Source organism: Melanostigma gelatinosum (genome assembly GCF_949748355.1).
Source record: "Melanostigma gelatinosum genome assembly, chromosome: 6".
In the NCBI taxonomy this organism is placed as follows: Eukaryota; Metazoa; Chordata; class Actinopteri; order Perciformes; family Zoarcidae; genus Melanostigma; species Melanostigma gelatinosum.
Genome location: NC_136639.1, coordinates 5,282,865 through 5,307,620, shown reverse-complemented (window position 1 = coordinate 5,307,620; position 24,756 = coordinate 5,282,865). Strand labels below are relative to the sequence as shown.

Sequence of the window (24,756 nt, the reverse complement as noted above, 5' to 3'; positions counted from 1 at the left end):
GATTTTTGTTTTTAGAGAATATTCGAAAAAAATGCACTCATAAGAAACAAGGTAAAAATGCGATATTTTTATTGCTGTAATGTTTCACAGCAGCACTGAATTAAATCAAGAAAACTATGCTATACAAATTCATCAAAGCAATGGTTTATAAGACTGTGATCCTGTGTAACATCTGGGCACGCTGTCCATTACAAATGCACAGTTACAGATAGTACACATTGAAATATAAAATTCCTAAGAAGCTTGATAAAAGGATCCCGCTTGGAGAATCAAACAGATTAACGGTAAACGTTTCTATTGTCCGTTCAGTCACGCACTGATCTCAGTGTCAGTCTGTAGAGCTGCGTGTCAGTGGGATGGATGGCAGCCAGGCAGCTTGTCGTAAGGCACCGCCAGGCCGATGTTGTAGTTGTAGCCGGAGGACTCGATGTAGTCGGACCTGCAGATGGGCAGGATGTGATCCTGTGACAACGCGTCCTCAGAGAAGTCGTAATGGCAGATGACTCCCCTGTGTCTGAAGGATAAACACACGACACAGATTTCACTTGAGTAGGTTATTAAGCAGAGGTGAGATCAGTCTAGTTTTAAACCACTGACACATCAGTTGAAGATCAAAATGCAGCTTCATCATTAGTGGTGGTGTCACTTTAAAGCCTGACTTTAATCAGTCCGTTGCATGCTGCTTTGTAGGCTTCAATAAAAAACTCAGACTGAGAGGAGCAGCAGGTAGTGGGGGAGATGTGGTCCCAATTAAATTCTGAGAAAGCAAACTAGCATGAAACAAGCTTCCAGCCATCTTAAACACCAGTGTAATAACAAAGTGCGCTGTAATTACTTTGACTGTGGCAATATATTGCCATTTAAAGGAATAGTGCCACATTTTTGGGAAATACACTAATTTGCTTCTACAAAACCTAAACGTACAGAAAAGCAGTCAATTCACTGCGTATTTCTGACTCTGTAAGCTCGTGGGGAATGGGAGGTGGATGTCGAGAAGAGATCCAGGATTTAAAAAGAAGAAGAAGAAGAAGAAGAAGAAGAAGAAGAAGAAGAAGAAGAAGAAGAGTGGGAGGGAGATCGGTGACCTGCGGTGAGCAGTGAGGTCATCGTCTGTGATGCAGGCCCCCCTTGGCGACTTGTCATCGGGGATGTTGGCTGTTACCAGGGTGCTGTTGTTGAAGCAGACGTGCCTTACAGGATGCCTGCAGCCAAGACAGAAAACACCTTCAGTACAAAATATATGAACCGTTTTTCACTGGTGCATGTTGGTGTTTCTGTACAAAGATGTCTGGAACTATATCTAAAAATGTCCAAATTCTGATTGTATTCCTCACATTTGACACAAAATAAATGCTTCCTCATCAGTGACATCTATTGACATCTCCCTTAATTTGGACCAGGTGGATGTTGCACAAAATTGGTTTCAAAATAAAAGCATGCGATTTACATTTGTTAATACAAGCTATGAAGAATTTGTCCGTGCTGCGATGAATTAAACAACATATCATTCTGCTTGGACAATTATCTTATTTGTGGCACTTAAAATAATTTGGAGATCAATAAGACACATCAATGCAGCCACTGGGTTAATGGGTTTTATAACTGCCTTAATTAACTCTAACCTCAAAAGGCACACACCACAACTGTGATGTATTAGAAACAAACAGAGAAGCTGGTAACATAAAGACTTCTTTGAAGACTGTGGATTGGATCAGTGCAGCTGAGAGTTTGGATCTCTGTGGCTCGGGAAGAAAGACAATCCCACCTGTTGTGCATCTCCCACAGCTTCGCTCCCATCCTCATCTCCCACACACACACCAGCCCTTCGCCTCCGCCGCTCACAACCTTCCAGTCGTCCGCCTGCACCGAGGTGACGCCCAGGTGGTGGGCGTACAGGGACGCCACGGAGGAGCCGGCTCGCAGGTCAAACACCCTCACCCTGAATCACAGCAGAGATGAACACGTTTATTTATTCATCATTACTTTATAACACCACGTAGGAATACCTCCAACGCTGTAAGTGAGTCCTCTGAAAGTGAAGCGTGGTAATTTGGGATTTCACTTCCTGCTTACTGAGGCGTAGGACTCCAAGACTGCACAAGAGAGAGAGAGAGAGAGCACAGTTTGTCAAAGAGTGCATTCATTTACAGACAAAGGGACACTATTCCCACTTATGAAGGAACATTTCAAACATTCAGTCAAGAGACCAAAGACAAATAGATGCTGAAGCACACGTGCCAAAGCAAGCTCTTAGTTTCCAGCCCTAACAACACAACACGAGAGAATAGTCAACAGAAAATGAATAAAGGAAACAAAGCCGTGAATAGAGGGTGTGTAAGACAACAGCAGGTACAGAATATGCAGTGTGGTGAAAAAGTCTCACATCCCTCCACAAAGTAAACACGAATAAAGAACTCATTTGAGGATTTTGCTGATCACATTTTTTTTTTAACTGTTAAATGTGACCAAAAGCAGAAAACCTTCATGTTTTAAATGCAGTTTTGTAGACTTTTAATGATTTTGACCCGACTCTTAGTCATTTGTTTAACGATTGAATTATTTTCTTCTGTTATTTTGTCTTTATTTTGTATTGAATGTCCTCACACGATTATGTATTTTCATAAATATCCTGATTTAGACAATGGCTTTTGAGTCCTTTCTACAAAGCACTTTATAAATTCTACTTTCAGAAAAGTGTTATGTGGTCTTCATGATAATATGACTGCTATGATGATGATTATCATTGGTATAATCACTATTATTATTATAATAACATTATTTGTGTCCGTGTTTATTTGATAAAAAAGGAAACAGCAGGGATTATTGGCTGTCTGGGTTTCATGAGCACCAGAAGCTCAGGGGACCTTCAGCTCCATCTGTCGTCATTGTGGCTTTATTGCAGCTGAAAGCATCCAGGACATGACGCCATCCAGGCTCAACCTTCTTCCAAGACTTCATTACCATAATGAAATTCACTAAAGGGACTCACGCAGATTACATTTCCGCTTCCACTATTTATTCCCCCCCCCCCCCCAAGAATCAGAGTTAAATGGCTAAATGGGCACCGCAGTCTTGTTGTCTGCAGTTACTTTTGCCTGTTTCGTGGCATTACGTGATGGAAGCACACATTTAAACAATGAGGACTGAGCATTACTGGCAGGCCGCAGGGAGCCATGAATCTAATGTTGGAGGAGGGCTCTGTCTTCAGTGAGCTGTCAGTGGCCAGACTCCTCTTCATTAATCAGGAGCAGCTCAGTGTTGGAAAAGGTTCGGATAACTCTGGTTAGTTTCCTGCAGACTGGACGAGACATTAATCACTATCCACTGAGGACTGTGTGCGACGCAAACCTGTGGTTTGGTGATCCCAAGTGGTCTGGTTTGGTATTCTAGTCTTGTTTGCTTTCTGCTGTAAAGACTTTGCAGTTACAACCTGTGGGTTAAGACCAACCTATTCCAAGACCAGTTCTAGATCCTTTCAACAATGAGGCATCACAGTGGGACTTTGAGCTAAAGACAATGTTAACATGTTGCCGTTGAGCAGGTCAAATGTTTACCATGCTCTTAGCGTAGCGCAGGGGTGTCCAAATTTGATAATGTGAAAATGCCCAAGGGCCAACAGTCCCTGCTGACATTATTTTAAACAATACAAGTAGCCTATACATACATTGTTATTTTATCATTTTATTTTCAATGACAGCAAATAGCAATGTAACCAAATGTAAGCATTCATGTGTGAACACATCTCAACAACTATTCTGCCTTTCTTTCACATCTTGAAAGTCAGATAACAAAGAACAAGCCATCTAAAAGCTAATTACATAGGAACCGATCAATATTCTCACCTCAAGACAATCTTAAATATGACTTAGTGAGGGTGATGAAAAGTTGTCTAACATTTAAATTCAACACACATGAAACAGGCTCACGAAAAAAATCAAGTTGTCTCTTCGTATCTGATGATAGCTCTTCAGTGTTACGAGCCAGGCAAACATTAGCAAACTCTGTCTTCTTCTCGGGGCAAATGTTTTCTGCTATTTTCATAACACAGTCTTTGATAACCTCACATTCCGTAAAAGGTTTGTCATGTTTAGCAATTACCACGGCCACTCCGCAGCTTACTTTGATGATGTTTTCATGTGAAAGGGACCGCTGCTGTGTGGCCATGTTATCTTGGAGTTGCTTCACTTTTCTAGCACAGACGCTCTCTGATAGCTTGTTGTAGCATTAGCACGTTTGGTCTCGTAGTGTCTCTTTACATTATATTCCTTAAACAAGGCAACAGTCTCATGAGAAATTAGGGAGACACAGTTGTTTCGGTTTTCGGTGAAAAAAATATTGCGATCTCCACCTCTCCTGGAAGCGGCGGCCCTCATTATCAACTTTCCTTTTTTTACTTGCCGTAGCCATGACAGTTCAAGGGTCAGAGCCAATTTCAAACAGCCAGACAGTTACAGAGTGGTGCTGCCACCATGAGGTAAAAATAGGAATTGCATGTTGAATTTGTATGATTTATTCATTCCGTTTTGACTGTGCTGGCGGGCCATAAATAATGCATTTTAAGACAGAAGGCGCGGGCCGTATAAAATCTACGCCGTAGCGTGTTAGCATGCTAATATTTGCTAATTATCACAAACAACAGCAGAGGCTGATGGGAATGTCATCCGTTTGTCAGGTATTGATCAATTTAGAAGGGTGTTCTTAAGTTAGTACATTTCATGGGGATCCATCCAATAGTTGTGGAGACAATGGACCTCATACAAGAGATTTGTGGAATTCTAATCTTAACTTTCTCGTACTCTTTTTTTTGGTTCCACCTCAGATTCTGCAAATGCTTTCTAACTTCATGTAACTGTGGTAGTGACCAGCGGGGGGGGGGGGGGGGGGGGGGGGGAATAATCACCTGACAGTTGTTTATTGTGTTGTAGAAAATCCAAAATACGAGAAAATTGGTGGATGCGGCAAGTTCTCTTAAATCAATCCCACAAGCCACTTAAGATCGACCAAAGTCATTAGGACCATCTGTCGAGAAAACATGAATGTCTCTACAATAGTTTGTGCCAAATCATTTAGTATATGTTGCAGTTTTTCCACTGGAGAAGGAACACGTTGATCACCAAAGAGAGTAGGACTCAGAGAACCAAGAAAGTCTGTACAAAATGATATCCATCCCATCACTTTTGAGGGATTACATTCTGGACCAAAGTGGCGGACCCTGCCATCCCTGGAACCATGTTGTTGGTGGGACTACAAACATAATAGATTTAAAAGAGACACCTTGAAGTCAAATCCTAGCCTTCAAGAGGCTGGACTCAAGAAGTGCAGTCATGCAAGGTGATAAGTGACCAATAGCCACATAGGTATGACACTCACTACTTCTTCCCTTCCTCGAACTGCATCCAATTTTGCTCTTAGCCCACATCTTTCCCTGTGTGCACAAATGTGGCCTTCTTCCAAACAGCCCTTATCGAGACCCCTCATTTGCTTCCCGGATCCCACAAAAAAAAAAAAAAAACAGAGGGACAAAACTCATTTGGACAAAAAGAAGGGATGCATTAGGCTTTGGCCTTAAGCCACCCTGTCAGACGGCCAAGATCGCCGACCGCCTCGCCCATTTGTCTTCGACTGTGCGCTGCATCAGCTGGGGCCAAAGCGGAAGAGCCAAGCTAGTGTGTGTGAATCTAACACCACACACCAGAAAGCAAAGAACAAAAGTAAAGCGGAGAGGAATTGGATAAAGACTCTATCAATGCTCTGGCGAGAAAACAACTATTTCAATTCCTCAATAAAAAAAACAACGTAGAGCGTTTCCTTTTGGCACTTGACAAAAACATCTTTAACAGAGCATTGTGTTTTTGTGCAGTTGCTAGGAGTCATAACTAGTAAGAAGACAGATCCTAAACAATATGATGTGGTCTGTCTTTCGCTGGAAGCCAACTACTTTACAGCCAGATGGATGTGGTTGTGAATAGAAACAGCAGGGGCAGCTTTGGACGAGGACGCGCCAGGGATTTTTCTTCTCCTGCCAGCTCATGCACCGCAGCGCCCGCTAACAAGTGCAGAATAGATGAATGGCTCTTTTATGTGTCTTTCCTCATCTGGCGAGCCAGGTTAGCGAGGAGACAAGTGTGTGTGTGTGTGTGTACACATGCATGGATGTGTGTGTTGTCGCCGGATGGGATCAAGAAGGCCAGATTTTGTTTTTTGTCGTATAGTATCCCAGGTAATGGAGGAGACGTCTCTATTCAACACAGAGAACAAAACGTCTCACATCTAGGTATGTCAACACCCACGACGCTTTGTTTCGTCAAGGCGGCAGAGAGAGCGAGAAGCGTGACTAATGCACAAATTGAAAAGAGCCACGTCTTCTCACACACACCTGTTCTCCACTGTGCAAGGACTGAAGCCTCAGCCCCCTGCGAGAAAACGACTTAACAGACACTCCGTTCGTCTTGAGTTCTTGGCTCAGTTTCATCCATTTGTGATGTTTGAGTGTCAGCATTGAGAGACTCTCCATCTGTCTCACAATGTGTGTGTGTGTGTTTTTTTTTACATCTCAGTGTCCTACCTCCTGTCTTTGTTTCCGCACACCAGCAGGTGAGGAGGGCCGTCTCTCAGGTTGATGCAAGTGAAGTCTCCCAGCGAGTCGCCGACGCATGCCACAGGTTTGCCCGTCTCCAGGCTGTAGACGTGGATCTGAACAAGCAAGAACACACAACAACATCAACCATTTTACATCTGAAATTCAGTCAACCTCCAAATGCACGACCACCAAATGTTTGAGCGAGTACAACATAAGGAGTATGAGTTGAGAGAGTTGACTCTGAGCTTTTGGAGGGTGTTTACATCAATATCTGGTGAACCGTGTCGGACTTTATGGCCCCTATTTATACAGAGTCAGCACTATTAGACAATGGAGCAGGACAAAAAGCCCTAAACTGAAGTTGAACAAAGAAGTAAGCATGGCTGCATCATCATCGCCATAGAATATAGTGTTGATGTCTATGGGCTGTAGACTTCATGCAGACAGACATGGAAAAGGATTTGCACAACCAAATATTAAAAATGATGATTTCATTTGATTACTTCATGACTTTTTGCCCCCAAAATTGTGTGAAAAAGGGGCTACAATTCTTGCACCGCTCACATTAAAGTCTGCTCTTTTACCCTCATAGTCACCGTTTCATTACAACTCATAATTTAGGATCTGAGATCTTATTAGCAAAGAATTTGTGGATATTAGATTCAACAAAAACAATGTTCTTCTTTAACTCACTCAAATATAAGTTATTATCTTTCATTAAAACATGAAGCTAATTTAAGTTCACTGTTGGTGATTTTGAAACGGCTCCGCTAATTCTCTGCAAAATTGCACAATTTAAAACTACACACTGAAATATGATTGACAATATTGGATTCGGTACATATCATGAAAAAAGACAAACACGGCTAACCGAAGTGAAGCTTTGCCAGTTAATTAAAAGCAAAGCAGGTTGAAATAAATCAACCTATGGGCATTCTTCAACTACTGACAGAGATGCCCTCCATTGCCTCTGGCTCAATGGCTGCAGCAAACTTTCTTCATACAAACTGCAATGATGTCATCTGGAGCTGGCCTAATTGGTCAATTAGTGGCTGGTGCTTTCTCATCCAAATGAGACGGAGCAAACAGGACAACCGCCAGGCAAAAATGTCTTTGAATAATTAAAACGATTAAGAAATTAAACCGAGGAGGGAGGGAGGGAGACAGACAGGGGGAGAGAGAGAGAGAGAGCGAGAGAGAGAGAGAGAGCGAGAGAGAGGGTAGACAGGAAGAGAGCGAGATGGAGAGACAGCGACGAAGACAAAGGAGTTTGACTGACGGTAAAAAAAAAGAAAGAAGAAGAGGCATGATGTAAGCCTCGAGGAGGTGCCAGCAGTTTGTGTGTCCCTTATTTGAGCCAAGCAGAGCTTTAATTGTGCACCACCCCGGGGCAAAGCCCAAATCACACCGGACTTTGAAATGACAGCTTGATAGGATTTGGACAGCGGAGGAGAGGGGGGGGGGGGCAGAAATCAAGTTCAGCCTGCTGTTCTCGATGAATCTTTACAGCTTCTGGACGATGTCGTTTATTAAATATCGGTCCACCTCGCTCACTGAAATGAAGAAATGTCGCAGAGAGAGGCAAACGGGCGGCTTTGTGATGATAAAGGGGAATGTTTAGAGGAGTATTAATCATGAGCAGGACTGCAGAGGAGCTGTTAGCTTAATGCACTTGCTGGAGCACCAGTGAGGCTGGCAGACAAAGACAACTCTAATGGCGGCTTGTAACTGGATGTTAATGTGATCACCCCCTTTGCGTTCAAACAGATTAAAACATTCGGCAATCGCCGCTTCACTTTTGAGAAAAACCTTTCGAGTGGAATATCAAACGGCAGGAAGAGGAAGCCATGAGCCACGGAGGGCTCAGAGTTCACCAATGCTCCGTCAAGTAGTGGGGGAAACAAACAAGTGAAACACCCAGCCGAGGTGGAAGGTTGGACTGAAATCCGCAGACTGTTGGCTTTCCATGGCCCACGATTCCCCCTCCGTCACACACACACACACACACACACACACGTCTGAAACAAATATGGATTTAGAGCTACATTGGGTTTAGACGCCATGTGGACAAACGGAGATTAGCACATTGGACCAGATATGTGATCATGGCAGGTTTGTGGTTTGAAGTAATTTTGGGGAGTGCATCACCCAACAAGGCAGAGCAGCATCTCAAACTGCCTTAAAGTACACAACAGTTGCATTATTTTGTGTATTTCCAAAGTTGTGGAGAAGTTTGCGTCCAGCTGTGTTTGATTTCTCCCCGGACAAAACAAGGAGCAAGTGGGAAAGTGTAAGAAATTTGAGTAAAAAACTGTAGTTAGTAGATATAATAAAAGTGTTTAATAATTCATAATTAATAATTCATAATTAGTCATAATCATAAGGGTTTTGAGAATGCATAATTAAGATAAACATAAACATAAACATGCAGAAGCATGAAACTTCTGCCAAGTTGCAGAAGTATAACTTTCATTTTGAAGGATTATTATAGAAGGGTTTAAAACGTAACTGAAAGTCATTGAATGTAATAATAAACTCAGAGCCAGACAAGTGAATACACTCCTGGAAGGTAGCCAATAGGAATCGGGATAAACGGAGGAGGAGGTGTTTCGAACAGATGTGGGAGGTTTAATTTAAAAGACTTTTTCCCTCGCTCTCTCTCTGTGCCATGGCCCCCGAACGACAGACGTGTTAACCGGAGGAGCCGAGCGAGGTTTTTGCAAATGGGGTTTTATTGTTTTAATATTTCATAGGAGTATGTACTCCAATGTATAACTGTAATCGTACTTACATCAGTGGAATTAAATTCCTTATAATTGTAAATCAGTTTCGGTAACGTTTTTAGCGCCGTGTGTCTGAAAAGCTATCATTCCACGTGTGCTGGCCTCAACAAATTTGGCAACACACGAAGGGACAGTCTTACCGGCCTCGCTGTGTGTGCTGAAAGCGGCGTTGGTCAAGCAGACATCCCGGGCCCACAATATCGGTAGGCAGAGCCGTTTCATGAAATCTGTGAGGTAGTTTCTAGGAATCTTAGGGGAATCTCTGCTTGGCTAAGCGCTGCTAACGGCTAACGCTCCGTTGCCGGTGGGTACGTTCCAGGAGGAGGCCACGTTCCACTGAGGTAGGTACGATTTACTGGCTGAAGTATGATGAACTTAAGGGAGTAGTCAAGAGTATAAGGATCCTAAGAATCAATTAAAGGCAGACAGCGCTGTGTAATTAAATCACCACATTGGAACCAAACAAGCTGTGGAACGGGCGAACTGCTTTGCTCATGCTGGGAGCCTCCTTCGGCCCAACATAAGTATTGTTAGGCCTGCAGATAGCTAGTTTAAAGCAGGTATGTGACTTGGCGGACTGAGATTTCGTGGCATTCCGGCTTAGAGGTGCAAGTCTTTGCGGGTTCAGCCCACGAGTTTCGGGTCTTGAAATATACGCTGCTTAGAGAGCTAGGCTAGCGGGAGTTAGCTTCTGAGGCTGCGGCTTCAGGAAAGACACACTCGCTTGTTTTGGCCGTGAATGGATAAATAGAGGGTCTTGTGGGTGATTCGGAAGACGTAGAATAAAGGCTTTGGTGGTGCTAGGCGGACTGGGTGAGTGGTTTGTGGCGTTGGCAGTGAATAACTCGCGTTTCATATACGTAACAGTGAGCTCGGGTCTGGAGGAGCTAAAGCCTGTTAACCGGAGGTTTAAGGTATAATAAAACCGGACAATAAGTCCAATAATACGTGTGACTAGTCTGTGTTTTAGCAGCGTGGAAATACGTTTAAAATGATGACTAAATAAGTCCAATAATACGTGTGACTAGTCTGTGTTTTAGCAGCGTGGAAATACGTTTAAAATGATTAATATTGCATGATCGCGCTGTGGGGAGCTAACGCTAGCTACGTGTAGCTCCGGTGTTGCGGTACTCTGTATGAAAAATAAAAGTGCTTGTAAAGAAAATAACTGCTGGATTGAGAGAGGAGACAGAAGGCGTATGAGTGGAATTAAAGTGTGGGATTTTGGTGATACTTGTGTGTGCGTATGCTTTATTAGAAGCTCCGTTTTTGTCGTTAGCATTGCGGTTAGCATATCTGTTACAAAAAAGCCGGTTTCAGGACAACTTCCGGTTCGGCGCAGGGTAACTTCCGGTTCGGCGAAGTGTTTAGAATCTGTACATTTTTCAGAGATTCATTGTCTAAGAGCTGTGAGCTTATATCCTGACCTTAGTTTTAATTAAGCATTATAACTTTAGTCGTTGACTTTGGTTTTAATTCAGCATTTTAACAAAGATTAATGGTTTCAGTTGTTCTTCAATTCTTGAACTTAATTGTGACTCATTATTGTGCAGACCAGAGTGTAAGTGCAGTTCAACAGTTTGACTTGCATTGGTATTTCTGATTGAATATCTTTGAACGCAGTTATTGATTTTAAAGTTGAATTTAATATTTAATTGATTAATTATTCATTGTTTTTTAATTTCATTTTACTTCCAATTTTAAACCTTTCGAATTCTGATTTGGAACTGGATTGTGATTGTGATTCTGATTTAGATGTTGAGTTTGATTTCGGAATTCTAGCTTCAATTTTGGATTCGAGATTCCTTCACATATCCAGTATTGACTAATTTTGGTACACTTACTATTTTACATAGTTCCTAAGAATCAATTTTGACACGGACGGCGCAACATATTTGAGAGATCGCTGACCTCTCTTACACTACAGACGTATGCTAACATTTACTGCTGAACTTTTGGCAGTTCTGTGTTTGTTTTAGTCAAGGTGCGTGGTTGAGTGGGTCCAGATCTGGGAAGTGGAGCAGCGGATCCCAGTTTTGGAGTCAGCGGCCACACGCCATACAACACAGAGGGTGAGTTGATTTTGATTCATGTGATGACAAGCATGCACATGTAATACACACATTTGAATACTCCTAGGCTGCATAATGTTTACATTAAAGAAGCAGAGTAAGGAAGTAGGAGAACTGGTAAGAAGACTAAAATGTGAAGTAACAGAAGTAGAACGCATCAGAAAAGATTTGCAACAGCAGATAGAGGAAAGACGAGCAGAAAGTAAAGAAGACGAGGATATAAAGAGAATGCAGCTGCGACTGCTGAAACTGCAAGTAGCAGAGGTCGACAGAGAAATCAGCAGAAAATTTCAGGCCAAGAAACAGATGGCCGTAGCCAAGGCTCAGGCCTCACAACAGCCCCAATATCCAGCTGCACCCCCGACCTCATACCAACCAAATCCAGCAGTACCAGCCCACACAGTGGTGTACTACCAACCTCCACCACATTACAGAGGCAGAGGACGTGCACGAGCATCTAACAGAGGGAGAGGTAACTACAGAGGAGGTTATGAAAGACCTGTAGGTAGAGGGAAGTGCTACGTATGTGGGAGAGAGGGTCATTGGGTGAGAGATTGCCCACATAAAAGGAGAGGAATGGGGTTTTATTGTTTTAATATTTCATAGGAGTATGTACTCCAATGTATAACTGTAATCGTACTTACATCAGTGGAATTAAATTCCTTATAATTGTAAATCAGTTTCGGTAACGTTTTTAGCGCCGTGTGTCTGAAAAGCTATCATTCCACGTGTGCTGGCCTCAACAAATTGTTATGAAGCTGTTGACGTCTGGCCCCAAACTAATTCAACAAAGGCAAAATGGATAAATAAACAAAGTAAACACCTTAGTGTCATCCACAAGACAACTGAAAGCACATACTGGAATTGTAACATCCTGAAACAGCACCGGCCATGTGTCTCAGACTCATATCAACACTTTCTTTAGGAGGAGACAAGACATCTTTAGGGGGAAATATCCATCCAACAGTATTAGCCACATAGAAGTGGTAAACATCATCTGAAAGCTGGGAGCCTTTTTTTTATTTGAGCTGCAGCTCAGCACTGTTTATTACACATAATGTTAATCTTTGCATCAAATTGTTTTTTCCGTCACTCCCGAATATCTGCAGTTCTGATCTTTGTGCATGTCTGTGGGGAGCGACGAGGTCGGAACTTTCCAAGTATTTTATACTCAAACTAGAAAGGTGCGCTCGGTAGAGCGGTGACATTGCTGAGTAAAGCCCATCAGTCCGTGACCCCGTGGAATAATGGTGGGATCCCTGACGATATGGCCACCCATGCATGCATGCATACTGCATACTCAACTGCATACTCAACTGTATGCATTGTTCACGTGAAACTCCTACACCTAACCTCGATATTACCATCGTCACCCCCCAACCTCTGCTGTGCTTTTTCTCGGAAGCAGGCTGTTGGGGGCTTTACTGAGTAAATGATCCTGATGGTCTGATGTCTTGCTCCTGATTTGGGACAATACCTCGATCCATCCTCCGTATCTCTACGCATACTATCTATGAGCCCCATCTACATCAAACCGTTGCATCCAACCGGCCTTGTGAACTTCAGGCGATGGGAGGATGACAGGTTTTCTGACAGCACTTGTGCCGTGTGGTGCATCCACTGCAGCGGATGGATTGTTTGCCAGCGGAGATGCCAGCTTGAGTTGACAGCCCAGCCACGGGCTGGGTGGATGCCTGGATGCCTGGATGCCCCCCCCACCCACCCACCCCCCCGCCCGGTCCACTGGCAAGAAGGTGGCGAGTAGTAATGAGGATCTGGAGACTGGCTCTGACCACACACACACACACACACACACACATACTGACAAACGCCAACAAAAGATGGGGGGGGGGGGGGGGGGACTAGAAGACAAAGCCACAAACTAAACGATAACACGAGCCAAAATATGATAAAGAATCTTTTGAATCAACGACACAAAGCAGCGTTTGTACTTCATGCTGGCAGATTTTTGACAAAAACAAACTCCGCGATCACCGCTGAGCCCGAATCAAGTAAAACAACAACATGACAGGATGGCTGAGTTCATGTAAGTCACAAAGCTGTAAATGAAAATGTCCCACTCTGCTGTGAGACACAGAGGTGTGAGATGACTTTCTAGGAAGTCATATTGACAGATTTTAATGAAGCATATGTTTTCTTACGAAAGGACACATAACTGACGGTTTGCAGCCAATTCATGCTCCGTCTTCTCCGCGGTGTGAATATTGCTGTTAGGAAGCGTGATGAGAGTGACAAACAGGTTAATTACATTTGTGATATATTTTAATTAGTAAGAGGAGTTTGCTAGTCATGAATTGGCATAAATTAGATGGAAGTTTTGGGCTAAAATCACCAAGGAAACAATAAAGTTTGAAAGACTTTCTGTGCTTCTGTAGCGCAGATGAAATGAATCAAATCTAAAATGCAAAGTGTTCAATGAAAGGAACTGCTGCGTTTGATCCTTAACTTGGGAAAACTCAAAGCTGGAGATAAAAATGATGATTTCAGTTGGATGGGAGTCTGAGATTGGTCCAAATTTATTTGCATATGAAAATGAACGTAAAATGTTTCATTGGCCGACGTCAACAACAATTTGAGATGAGGTTTCAAAACGAGGAAAAACTGCCACTGAACTCTTAACTCATAAGAGAAAAGAAATTGGGAAATTTGGAATATAGATTCAGGGACCCCATTATTGATCCATCTGACAATTATGTTTTACAATAATTGAGGCATTTTGTCTATAAAATGTCAGTTAAAAGTTCAACCATCGATCCAAAAACCCAAAGATATTCTGTTTAAATTTATATAAAAGATAAACAGCCACTTCTTACAGAATGCTTTGAATTTCCACTTTAATTCATGGATTATCAAAATAGTTGCCAGTTGTTGTCTTTTGTCATTGTAATCGATTAATCCACAAATCATTTCAGCTCTAAGTTAAATCTAATACAGGCGGTACAATAACAGTTTAAGGAAATACTAACGAAATGTATTTTTCTCTTCTTACTGCGAACCTGAACCTCGAAACCATCTCGCCTACGAGCGTCTGTCTCGTTACATTGAATGGATAACGATAAGATAAATAGTAGATTTCTGCCTCTGCGTCGCCCAGCGTGACTTTGTTTTGTCATGAGAAGATGAGGCTGACATCTCCCTCACTGCTACTCTCTGCCTGGTCCACTATGTGGTGCTTTAGCGCCGCCTATCACTGCATCATCTTCTAACAGGGGTGATGTCAGTGGAGAAGCTTTGCCAAAAACCCGTCTCCAACAAACAGATTGCTTTGCGCACACACACACGCAGAGAGTGCTCAGCCGGTACTTGCTGTTCTAAAGCTTCGGCAACTGACATCTGCCTTTTTTTTTTTAATGAAAAACATCATCTTGGGATGCAGCAGCTTTCTTTCTCCTTTGTTTGATCCGTTATGACAACAAATATCTTGACGAAGCGAACTTTAAAAGCATGGCGGCTCCTGATCCCGACAGAATGGTTTCGTCTCATGGCTCTTTGAGCGATCTGTGTGAAGGCTCAAGAGTCAATTAGGAGCGCGGGGTCCTTAGTAACACAGTATTATTAGAAGCAAACAGATGCAGCTTGGGGAACAAAAGTTGATCAAAGTGGCCTTAAAGGCTGTGGTAATAAGGAGCAAGGACCAATGAGGGCATGTCGCTATTTACGCACGCTATGTCTACTATAAAGCAATCCCCCACAGGTACATGGCATTCAGGTCTGAGGAGACACAGCGATCACGCTGTCAAGAGACCACGTTTACACCGAGAGGACCATCTTTGTTTGCATTGCATCTAAAATGTAAACCAGACTTAATGTCGCGAAAGAAAGTGTGCTCCATATTCAAAAGGCAGGAGGAACATTTTCTCTAAAAAGGAGTTTCTTTATCTATAAGCCAGTGATTCAACTCATGATGGCCTGATGCCAAAAACATCTGCCCTCACTGCTCTGCTCTGCATGAATAGTATTTGTTTTTTAAAGAAAGCATGCATCATTCCATTTGAGCAAAGCAAACTATTTCCCTTTTTTTCCATTAAGCACCTGTTGAGAGCACAAGTGACCTTGTTAACTCTTTTGGAAACCTTTCATGCCAATTAGCAAGGTCTGGGTAGAATTCATTTTTTTTTTACAATACATCTAATATCCAGCTGCACGGTTCCATTCACTCAAGGTTGGGTTTAGGGTTATTTGTCTTCCCGGGACTTTTCAATTGCAGAAAGCATAAAAGAGGCCTTGATACAGTTCCATCAATGCCATTAACACACAAACACCAGAGTGCTGTGTTCACAATGGACGCGGTAATCACCACAGTATAAAGTAGCTCACTTTGGTTTGAACTAGTCCCGCCTTCCAAGGCATTCATTTGTGATGGAGGAGCTGCTTCACTTCGCAGAGTGGTGGATTTGTGAAGCCAGAACTCCACCATGTTGCTACCAAAAATGTCTAAATTGAGAGTTTATGAACCTTGAGGTGCAGACGGGGTCATCAACGCAGACTTATACCTCGTCTTTTAAGTCAAGCTTTTTCAATTTATGTTGGCATTTACTTGTATTTCTGTACTTCTGGCTTCAAAATCAAATACATTCGTAGTGGTAGTATTTTTAGGACTAATACTGAGATCAACTTAGACCCTTCTTGTCTTGAGTATGCAACATATCTTTCCAGTTAAAATGTTGAACCACAATCTATTCATGTAATTGGAATTTAACTCTGACTCACTGCACCAACTCAGAAACTGTCAATGCTCAACAAGAATGGTGCAGAGTGACTGAGCCCACCTTGTTTCCCCCGTCGTGCATGGCCCAGCCCGTGCGCTTCACTCCGAATGCAACATGCGAGTCGGCGGCATCCAGACAGGTAACGGGGTGACCGTAGACCGAGTGGAGCGTCCGTGGCTCCTCCTCCCGGGGGTCCAACAGGTGCACGGCATCTCCGGCTGCCAGAGCCGCCAGCGGGCACTGCTGCCCTCTGCCTGGCACCAGAACCAGGCTCTCTACCTGCCAAGCAGACGGAGATGGAGGCGCACTTTACACATACAGCAGAAAGAAGTACCGGGTTTCCCGCTCTTATGCAGTTGTGGCTTCGCCTGATGTCCAAATGAATTACGTCTGAAAGGATTTTTTTTTGTATTTTTATGAAATAGGTTATTTGTATTCCTCCAAGAATTTCTATGAACATGTTTTCAGTTTCTCATGAAGTCATATATTCTACCATTTACACAACAATTTGGAACTGAAGATGGTTTTCATAATCAATTAATTGCATAGTTTATAAAACGAAAAAAAGAAAGTTTATTTATTTTCCATTTATTTGTTGAGCAAAACTCCTTTATTCTGCACAACCCGAGGTGATATATTCAAATGTTTTGTTCAGTTCAAAAGCCAAAGACATTCAATCTACAATCCTATCTGAGAAAAGCAGAAAGTTCAATTATTTGAGAAGCTGGAACCCACGAAATGTTCTGCATTGTGCTTAATAAACAAATGCATCCACTAATTAATTGACTCATCATTTCAGCACTTGGGACAATTTCTTGCCAGAAACTGAAATGCGGCGTCTCAAAGTAACTTCGGTAACATTTTCGACCTGGAGCCTATTTCCCCATGTTTTTGTTTTTGTGTCTACGTCTGCTCTCCTTCAATACCGGACCAATTCAAATCAAGTGCTGTCCCCGTCAGCCACTTAGAAACAAAAACATGGAAAGCAGAGGGTTGAAAAGGTTGAAAAATATGGAAATCACCCTCAAAATGCTTCCGCCCACACTTCACATGAAAAAAGGAGGAAACAAGGGGGAAATGTGTGAGGCACAGCCTGTTAATTAACACATTAACACATGGAGCCCTTCATACACGTGAGGAGTCAAACTGCCTCTCTTACAGTCTTGGGTAGCTGAGCCTGGCAGAGCGTTCTCCAGTAGCCGCAATCGTCGGCACCGACCAGCCGAACGTCAGGCCCAGCGGCGGAGCCCAGGACGGGACTGTCGGGGCTGAGGGCCAGGGCCTGGATCCCCCCGGGGCTCTGGTAGTGATGGACGGGCTCTCCACCGGTCTCTGTGCTCCACAGGTCCACACAGCCTGTACCCAAAGACGGTGAAACACAATCCCTCAGCACCTTAATAACTGCACTCAGGCACAAAGCTTTCTCAGTCTGATCATTTAAAACTTATTCTGAAGATATAATAAATATATTTCTGATGTGACGTCACACACACCGTCTTCATAAGCCGCTGCAGCCACTGCTCTGTTGACCTGGACGTGGCTAACAGCAGGCCTGGGGTTAGAGTTCGCCGACAGGCTGTTAATCTTCAGGTAAGAGGCCGTCGAGTCCCAGTGCAGCGTGTCCCACAGCCTCACATCACCTGACGTGTAGCTGCAGACACAAACAAGCACATCAGGTCACGCTGAGCGAACATCACTCAAACATTTAGATCTGCACAAAAAGGCTGATGAACAGAGCAGAAGAACTACTGGCCATTTCTCCATCACGGGCTGACAAGTTTGTCTCCGACGTCACCCTCTCACCACTGAATCATTTGCCCTCTCACGCCTTCCTCCTCTACTCACTCGGACTTGTTGTTAGTTTGTTTTCTCAAGTCTTTGTTACATGATCTTTCCAGGATTACAGGGGGTGTTGTTTGGGCGGAACAAGGCAGAACATTTCGACCCTTATTAGGGTTGTTTATGGGGGACGCTCTGCAGCAGGAGGTGAAGCGGTGCATTCACTGGGATTCAGTCTGTAGCTTTTTAATATGAAGTCATACAACTTTAAATGTATGACCCGCTTCATTCCCTTACAAATAGATTTGAAGCAACAATTTGACTATTTCTATTTTTTGTATGAATCAGTGCTGCTTTTTATATTAGTGCTGCTTAATTGCTCGATAGTTTGCTTTTTAAAATGTGAAGAGAAAAGTTGAAAAAGCCCATCGTAACTTCCTAAAACATTGTGGATGAAGATTGTTCCGGTTTCTCCAGTGTGGAGGATTTGTTGCTCTCCTCTGTTAGACATCACAGTAAAGTGATTTTGTTTTGTTTTGAAGAAGTCCTTTTTTTTTTTTGTATTTTCTGAAATTTTCTGAATTTAGAAAATAATCTGCCGATAAATCGATGATGAAAATGATGGTTAGTAGCAGCACTAAACTTCAGAAACATTCTCTATTTATATTTGTACGAGCAGTTTGTGTGCCTGAAGCTAAACCAACAGGATCCTCATTAATCCAACCAGTGGCTCACAGTGTGGAGGTCAACAGAATCTACTCACTGATTGTGAACTTTGCATCATTAAATGTCTCATAACTTGTGCTAATGATTTACAAATGTTGAATACAACAAGTAGCACAAGTAAAGTCACACAACCCCTTATCCTACTTTTCCCCGCTCACACTCCCATCCTCAAGTATCAGCCCCCCCGCCCCCTTCAAGTAAATGAGTTCTCACTGTGGGGGACGACAAACTGCCAGCGCTACCACCTCCACAGATACCATCATGTCTGAGCAAGTATCCGCCTCGCAGCCACAGTGTGTGACACAGTGACAGCAAGTGTGACAGAGGGTGGGTGTGTGTGTGTGTGTGTGTGTGTGTGTGTGAGTGAGTGTGTGTGCGCGCGGCTGGCATCGCGAGGTTTGGCAGGAAGCAAACAATAGGAATACACACTTTGACTTAATTGGTACATCACCTCAACGCCGACTAGCAACAGGATGATGATGCTGAATCTCATCCAAGAAGCACTTCGTCAAAACTTTTAATGCGGCGGAAACTTTAGTGCACGGAAGGATTACTGCGTCCTTCATGCAGGAGCCTCCCCGGGTTCGGCCTCCGTGTCGCCGGGTGACTCCAGGAGTTGCTGGGTTAACGAGACTTATTGCCTTTTAAGTGCCAAATCTCATCCCACACGTGATTACTCTTAACTGCTATGGATTTGTTTCTACTTAAACTAATTTAGGTACTTTCACTTCGATAAACGATCCTTTCCCAACGATGGGAAAAGTATTGATGGGAAAAGTATTGATGTTGTGAATTTGTTAATAGCCGAGCTACAAGAAGAAGGACTTACGGGAACGTCCACATTTTTTGGAAAGAGCTTAACTTCACGGGACTGTTTTGGTACGGTGTGTCCTACATCTGCGAACCCGCAGAGATGCAAACAAAAGCGTGTTCTCCGACGGGACCCGGCAGGACTGAGGGGAATCTAATCACAGCGCTCCCTGGAGAGGCTGCACGTCTCCGTGGGGGCAGTCCATCACGCTCCTCTGGGCCGCACAATCTGTCACTGTCCCAGCACAGTCATTTCAGAGCACGTTTGGTTCACACTAACCAACTCCTGCCATTAGTAGAGCCGGTAGTAAGACTATATGAATATGTGACAACACGCATCAATGCTCTGAAAACTGGATCAACTAAATGCAATCAATAATAACTTCCAGTGGGTCGTTTTTGGGGGATGTGGTGGAAGGTTGAACTGTCATTTTATGGATTCTTCTGTGGATTTAAAATGTTGAAGACTGTTATTAGATCAGTTTATTCCTGACCCGACTTTCTTTGTTCTTTTTACTTTATGTGTATGAAGATCTGCTTGCATGCATTAATTGTTATTGTTCTCATTCACAAGATTATTTATTTTAGACTATTTGCAAAAAACCTTCATCAAAAAGTCAGTTTAAAAGGTTGAAACTTGCAAACAGAGTTTTTGCATATTTTTCCATCTTTGTTTAAAAATGCTGTAATGCATCATAACAAGCCATGACCTCACCGACTCATGACACTCCTAAGCCAATAGGGAACGCTCTAAGCTCCTAACTGCTCTGCAGCCGACAGCAGGAGGCTGCTTACAGTGAGCTTTGAAAAGGAACAAACATGTTTCCGTAAGTAAACCTCATCAAAGATCTTCTTTGCCCAATTTAGTGACTTTGTCTCTTGATTTTGTGTTGATGTGGTCTGACTTTCTTCAGGCAAAGCCATGTGTTGCTGGCTTGCTATCGCTGCTCACATCAACTACCCAGTTCTTCCTTTTATATTTCAACAATGTCACTTTTACTCCTGCTAGAAATTATAAAATGCATCACTGCCAAGAACGACCGAACTAACGTCAAACGTTCAATCGGCGCCGCGTGTCTAAATGTGACATATTCTTAATCAAACACCATGAATAAGAAGATTTATACTGACAATGACATGAGAAGATAGAGTGACAGAGAAAGCGGATGGATTCAGGATATACGAGCTGTCAAAGTTACAGCTGATGTTGGTGAAACTCACCCAGCCAGGACAAAGTTGTCACAGCAGCTGACGTCACAGAGCACCTTCCCCAGCTCGAACTGCAGCTGGCTGATGGATCCCACTCGGTTCTGGACAGAAAACACGGTTACATCCACAGTACAAATACTGACATTTAAAACCCTGTCGGTTTAAAAAATATCTCTCTTTTCTTATGGAAAAAAAGAGATATTTTGCCATGATGTTACAATTTGAATGGTGTATATTGTATTATATTCTAATCACAGTTAAAACTGGAGACATACAGTACACGCTCTACTGGCGATGTATGGTAAATTGTGCACCGATGTCACAAGACAGGCTCCAGCGGAAGAGCAGGTGATTCTGCTTCACCTTCCAGTTGGAGCGCACAGCTCTGGCCGAGTTCCTGCAGTCTCGCAGCGTGCTCTTCCAGCAGGGGGAGTCAGACACGCTGGCATCCTGATGGTAGCCCTCCGCCGTGCACATCCTGAACCACAGAACGCCGTCCTCCGCGAGGACTCTCCACGGCCTGCTCACCTGGGGGGGGGGGGGGAGATCGGGATGGTGAAACGGGTGGATTGAGTCAGCATGAAGTACGAGCTTGCATCACTTCATTTACTTGTGCCTAACGAGCTCCGCTGACTGCCGAATGGACTCAGGTCAGCCACACAACGTGTAATTCATTCATCTATAGCAGTTAAAGTCACACAAGGGAGTAATGCTGCCCTCTGTGATTCTGCATGTTGGGGGAAGTGTAACTGTGATTTAAGGACTCCACAGCAAAGAACTGAGATCAGCGAGCTGCATGACAATGTGAAAGGTGGACAGATTATATACGCTTTATGACACAGGACCTCGTGATATTCTGTGTAGGTGCGAAACTCTTTTATGTGTAAAATGGGAGGGAAAAAATTGAAGAATTGTAATGAAAGAAGGAGTGATAGCACATTGCTACCATTGCTGCAATGCTATCATGCATCTCTTCACACAGAATAAGGAGAATAAAGCTCAGTCTTGTCTGTTGTTTGTCATGCAAAGGTCTTGCCACAGGTTTAACCACAGCGGCTTACCTGTGCACATCGGCCCAGCTCGGTACAGTTGAGGTTTTGGAATATCTTCAGGGCTAACTCGTACGGCAACTCAATGTCAAAGAAGGGAATGTCATTGACTTCATTCTGCAAAATAAACAATTAAAACAGACGTTATCTGTCGGTTTTCATTTGGTCAACCACCATCATCATCATCATCCTTCTCCTCATACCAGATCTTGAATGAGTTGATCCAACAGCTCCTCGTCTTTCTTCATCTTCCTCTTCTGCTGCTGCTGCTGTTGTAGGGATGCCCTGCACACATCGGTCATGTTCTGATACTGCCTCTTTCTCCTGGTTCTCTCCTCCTGAATCCGGTCCAGCAGTGGACCGGTCCTCCCATCCAGCAAACTACGTGCAATGGACACATATTCAGGCTCATCCTCTGGCTCTGCTGCAGCTTCCCCCCCTCTTCCTCCACCACCTTCAGCACACGCTCCATCCTCGGTGCTGCCACCCTCTTCTTGTTTGGAAGGACTACGGGCCTCGTTGAGATTTTCCAAGTTTTCAAAATACTTATTTTTCAAATCTCTCTGGCCCGACTGACTAGGAACATCCAACGAAGGGGAAGGGGCACAAACAAGTGGTTGCTCGTCTTTACTACTCGTTAATTCTTCTTTCCAACACTCCCTGAACGCAGCAAGCTCGTCTTCGGCCATGTTTCTCAATCATTCTTGACAAAATATAACTTTAAAGTGTAATGAAGCAGCGTAGTAGGCATTTGTTAGCTATACAGACCAAGAAAGGGACGGATAGCTCGGTTCCGAAGCATAAACAAGCACATGCCCTTCACTATTAACAATCCGGAGAGGAACAACGCACTGCTGTACAATAGTTCCGCTTTTTTTTAATTCCGCAGTTTTATTATACAGGCGGCAATTCTCAAGTGTGATGTGTGTTTTTACTGACAATTGTTCTGATTATAAATGCAAGAATTGTGGGGGTGGTCATATTTTGGGGTGGTCATATTTTAGAACAATACAAACTGCATATTTTACAGTTAAAATATAACAATAGGGAACACAATGTCCCAGAACACCCTACAACAAAAGAATCGTCAGATCAAACCAGACAGGGGAGATTCAAGAGTTAACCATTGCATCTCTCTTTTGGGAAAAGATGATGTAAACCCCACACCATGTGACACTGTAATGAATAATACAGTGGAGAGAGGGGGAGAGAGAGCGAAAGGGGGGGAACGCAAACACAGTTAAGGTTTGATGAGAGAAGAGAAGGGGTGTCATATATCCTCAAGACTTCAAGAGAAAAGACTGGTTGTGCTCTCAGAGAAAGATGTGCTGGCTGCCGATTGACCAGCCATTGCTCCTGCCCGGTGACTCCACCTGCAGTGGCCACCGACCGTCTCCGTGCTCGGTGGCTCAGTTGCTGGCGTCTCGCCTGCGGAGGATCGGGGACCAGCTGGAGAAAAGCTGGACGGCCGGGGAGACGGAGAGCGGCTTCGGCTGCGGGGGCAGAGGGACGGTGGTGGTGGTGACCGGGCGAGGCCACCTCAAGAGCTTCCTGTGCACTGCAATACACTTGACCGTGCTCGTGCTGGTCGTCGCGAGGCGACACCTGTAGGGCACCACTACGACACCAGCAACAGGTGCGTAAACAGAGTCGCGTCACCTGCGTGTTTGATTTGAGTAAATTACGATCACAAACCTCGAGCTTACATTGTTACAGTTGTTGGAATGGTAAACCTGTTGTAAGGTCCATTGTGTAAATATAATTTAAAAAACATAAATATGACCTCATGGAAAAAACAGCTTAGGTATGAATACGAATCTGTTTTATTTTCTGTAAAAAAAGTGAATGTATGTCGAAATACAGACGCAAAAAGAGTTGTGTTACAAATGTCTTTGTCTGCTTAATACAAAGTGAATTGCAGACTACAGGTGTGTTGCTTTAGACAGAAGTTTTCTCTTCGTTTGTAGGTTGAGAAAACGTCTATTTTTTAAGTATTGGTCTTTCAGATTATTGGATACAATGAACAAAAATGTATTTATTTATGTTTTAGTTGCAATGTTTCCACTGTAAACATAGTTATCAGGGGGAAAAGACAAACAACATAAAACTTAATCTAGCAGAACATGAAACACAACTTCTACAATTCATTTAGTTATTTACCAATGTTCACAACAAACCATGTACTTTTGATTGTTTACATTTTACAATAATCACGCATACGTAATTCAATTGTATGTTAAATGGAACGCCAAACAAAAAATGTGCAGGCTTATTTTGCACACAACGCGCAGAGAAACTAATTCTGAATGGCTTTAATTCGCATTTCAACGATTCGTTTGAAGGGGAATAGTAAATGTTTTGAATTGGCAAGTGGATTTGTTCTGTCTTTAATATGCTGTATGCCTTAAAGCGTCCTCATTTTGTATCTACTTTTGACAAGTTGGCCAGGTTTCTGTTGGTGAAAGGTATCGCATCTTCCTGGTTTTAAATATGGAAATAAAGACTGAGTGAGGTAGATTCTACGACTGTCTTACCTTTAAAAACGTGTATTTTATGTATGTTTATCCGAATTAAGTTGATGTGATATATGTTCCATAGATGGTGCCAGGACCATGCACGAGAAGAGGGCTCACATCATTTGCACTAAAATCGAGGGATGCAGGAGAGTCGGAGGATGCGGTCCATGGTTGGAAAGTGTGCAGCGAGTCCGACAGAGGAAGAAGAGGAGGAGGAGGAGGAGAAAGCGGATTTAAATGAGCGTTTCAGGGTCGTAACTTTGAGTCGGACTAAACTCGATATGTCATGAAGACTTGCTCAGGCCCGATGCAAATGCACTGAGAGTTTCATAACGAGCTAACCCACTGAACCCCAGCAGCCCTGCAGTCAGCCGGCTGTACGTCCTCCCCCCTTTGCGTCTCTCATCCCTGTTACAAAAACGGTGATGTAATCCTCCCCTGGTACAGTGGAGGGAAAAGCTTACGTATAGGACTCCTTTGAATTTCCACCTCCCACCACGTG

General features: G+C 43.4%; 1 protein-coding gene across 2 annotated transcripts; it reads right to left on the bottom strand.

Annotated features, from left to right (window-relative positions):
* Nucleotides 1-74: 74 nt before the first annotated feature.
* Nucleotides 75-22,547, bottom strand: fbxw8 (F-box and WD repeat domain containing 8). 2 transcript variants are annotated; one of them, XM_079270842.1, is made up of 11 exons: nt 21,942-22,547; nt 21,751-21,855; nt 21,053-21,217; nt 20,702-20,790; nt 17,659-17,816; nt 17,325-17,521; nt 16,226-16,444; nt 6,566-6,693; nt 1,766-1,939; nt 1,086-1,202; nt 75-514 (listed from the first exon to the last, which is right to left on the bottom strand). In XM_079270842.1, the coding sequence occupies exons 1-11, from the start codon at nt 22,425-22,427 to the stop codon at nt 349-351; spliced, it is 2,004 nt and encodes a 667-aa protein (XP_079126968.1). In that variant the 5' UTR covers nt 22,428-22,547; the 3' UTR covers nt 75-348. The 2 variants fall into 2 exon arrangements, with proteins under 2 accessions (XP_079126968.1, XP_079126969.1); XM_079270843.1 differs by lacking the exons at nt 75-514; nt 1,086-1,202 and having other exon boundaries at nt 1,824-2,093.
* Nucleotides 22,548-24,756: the final 2,209 nt, after the last annotated feature.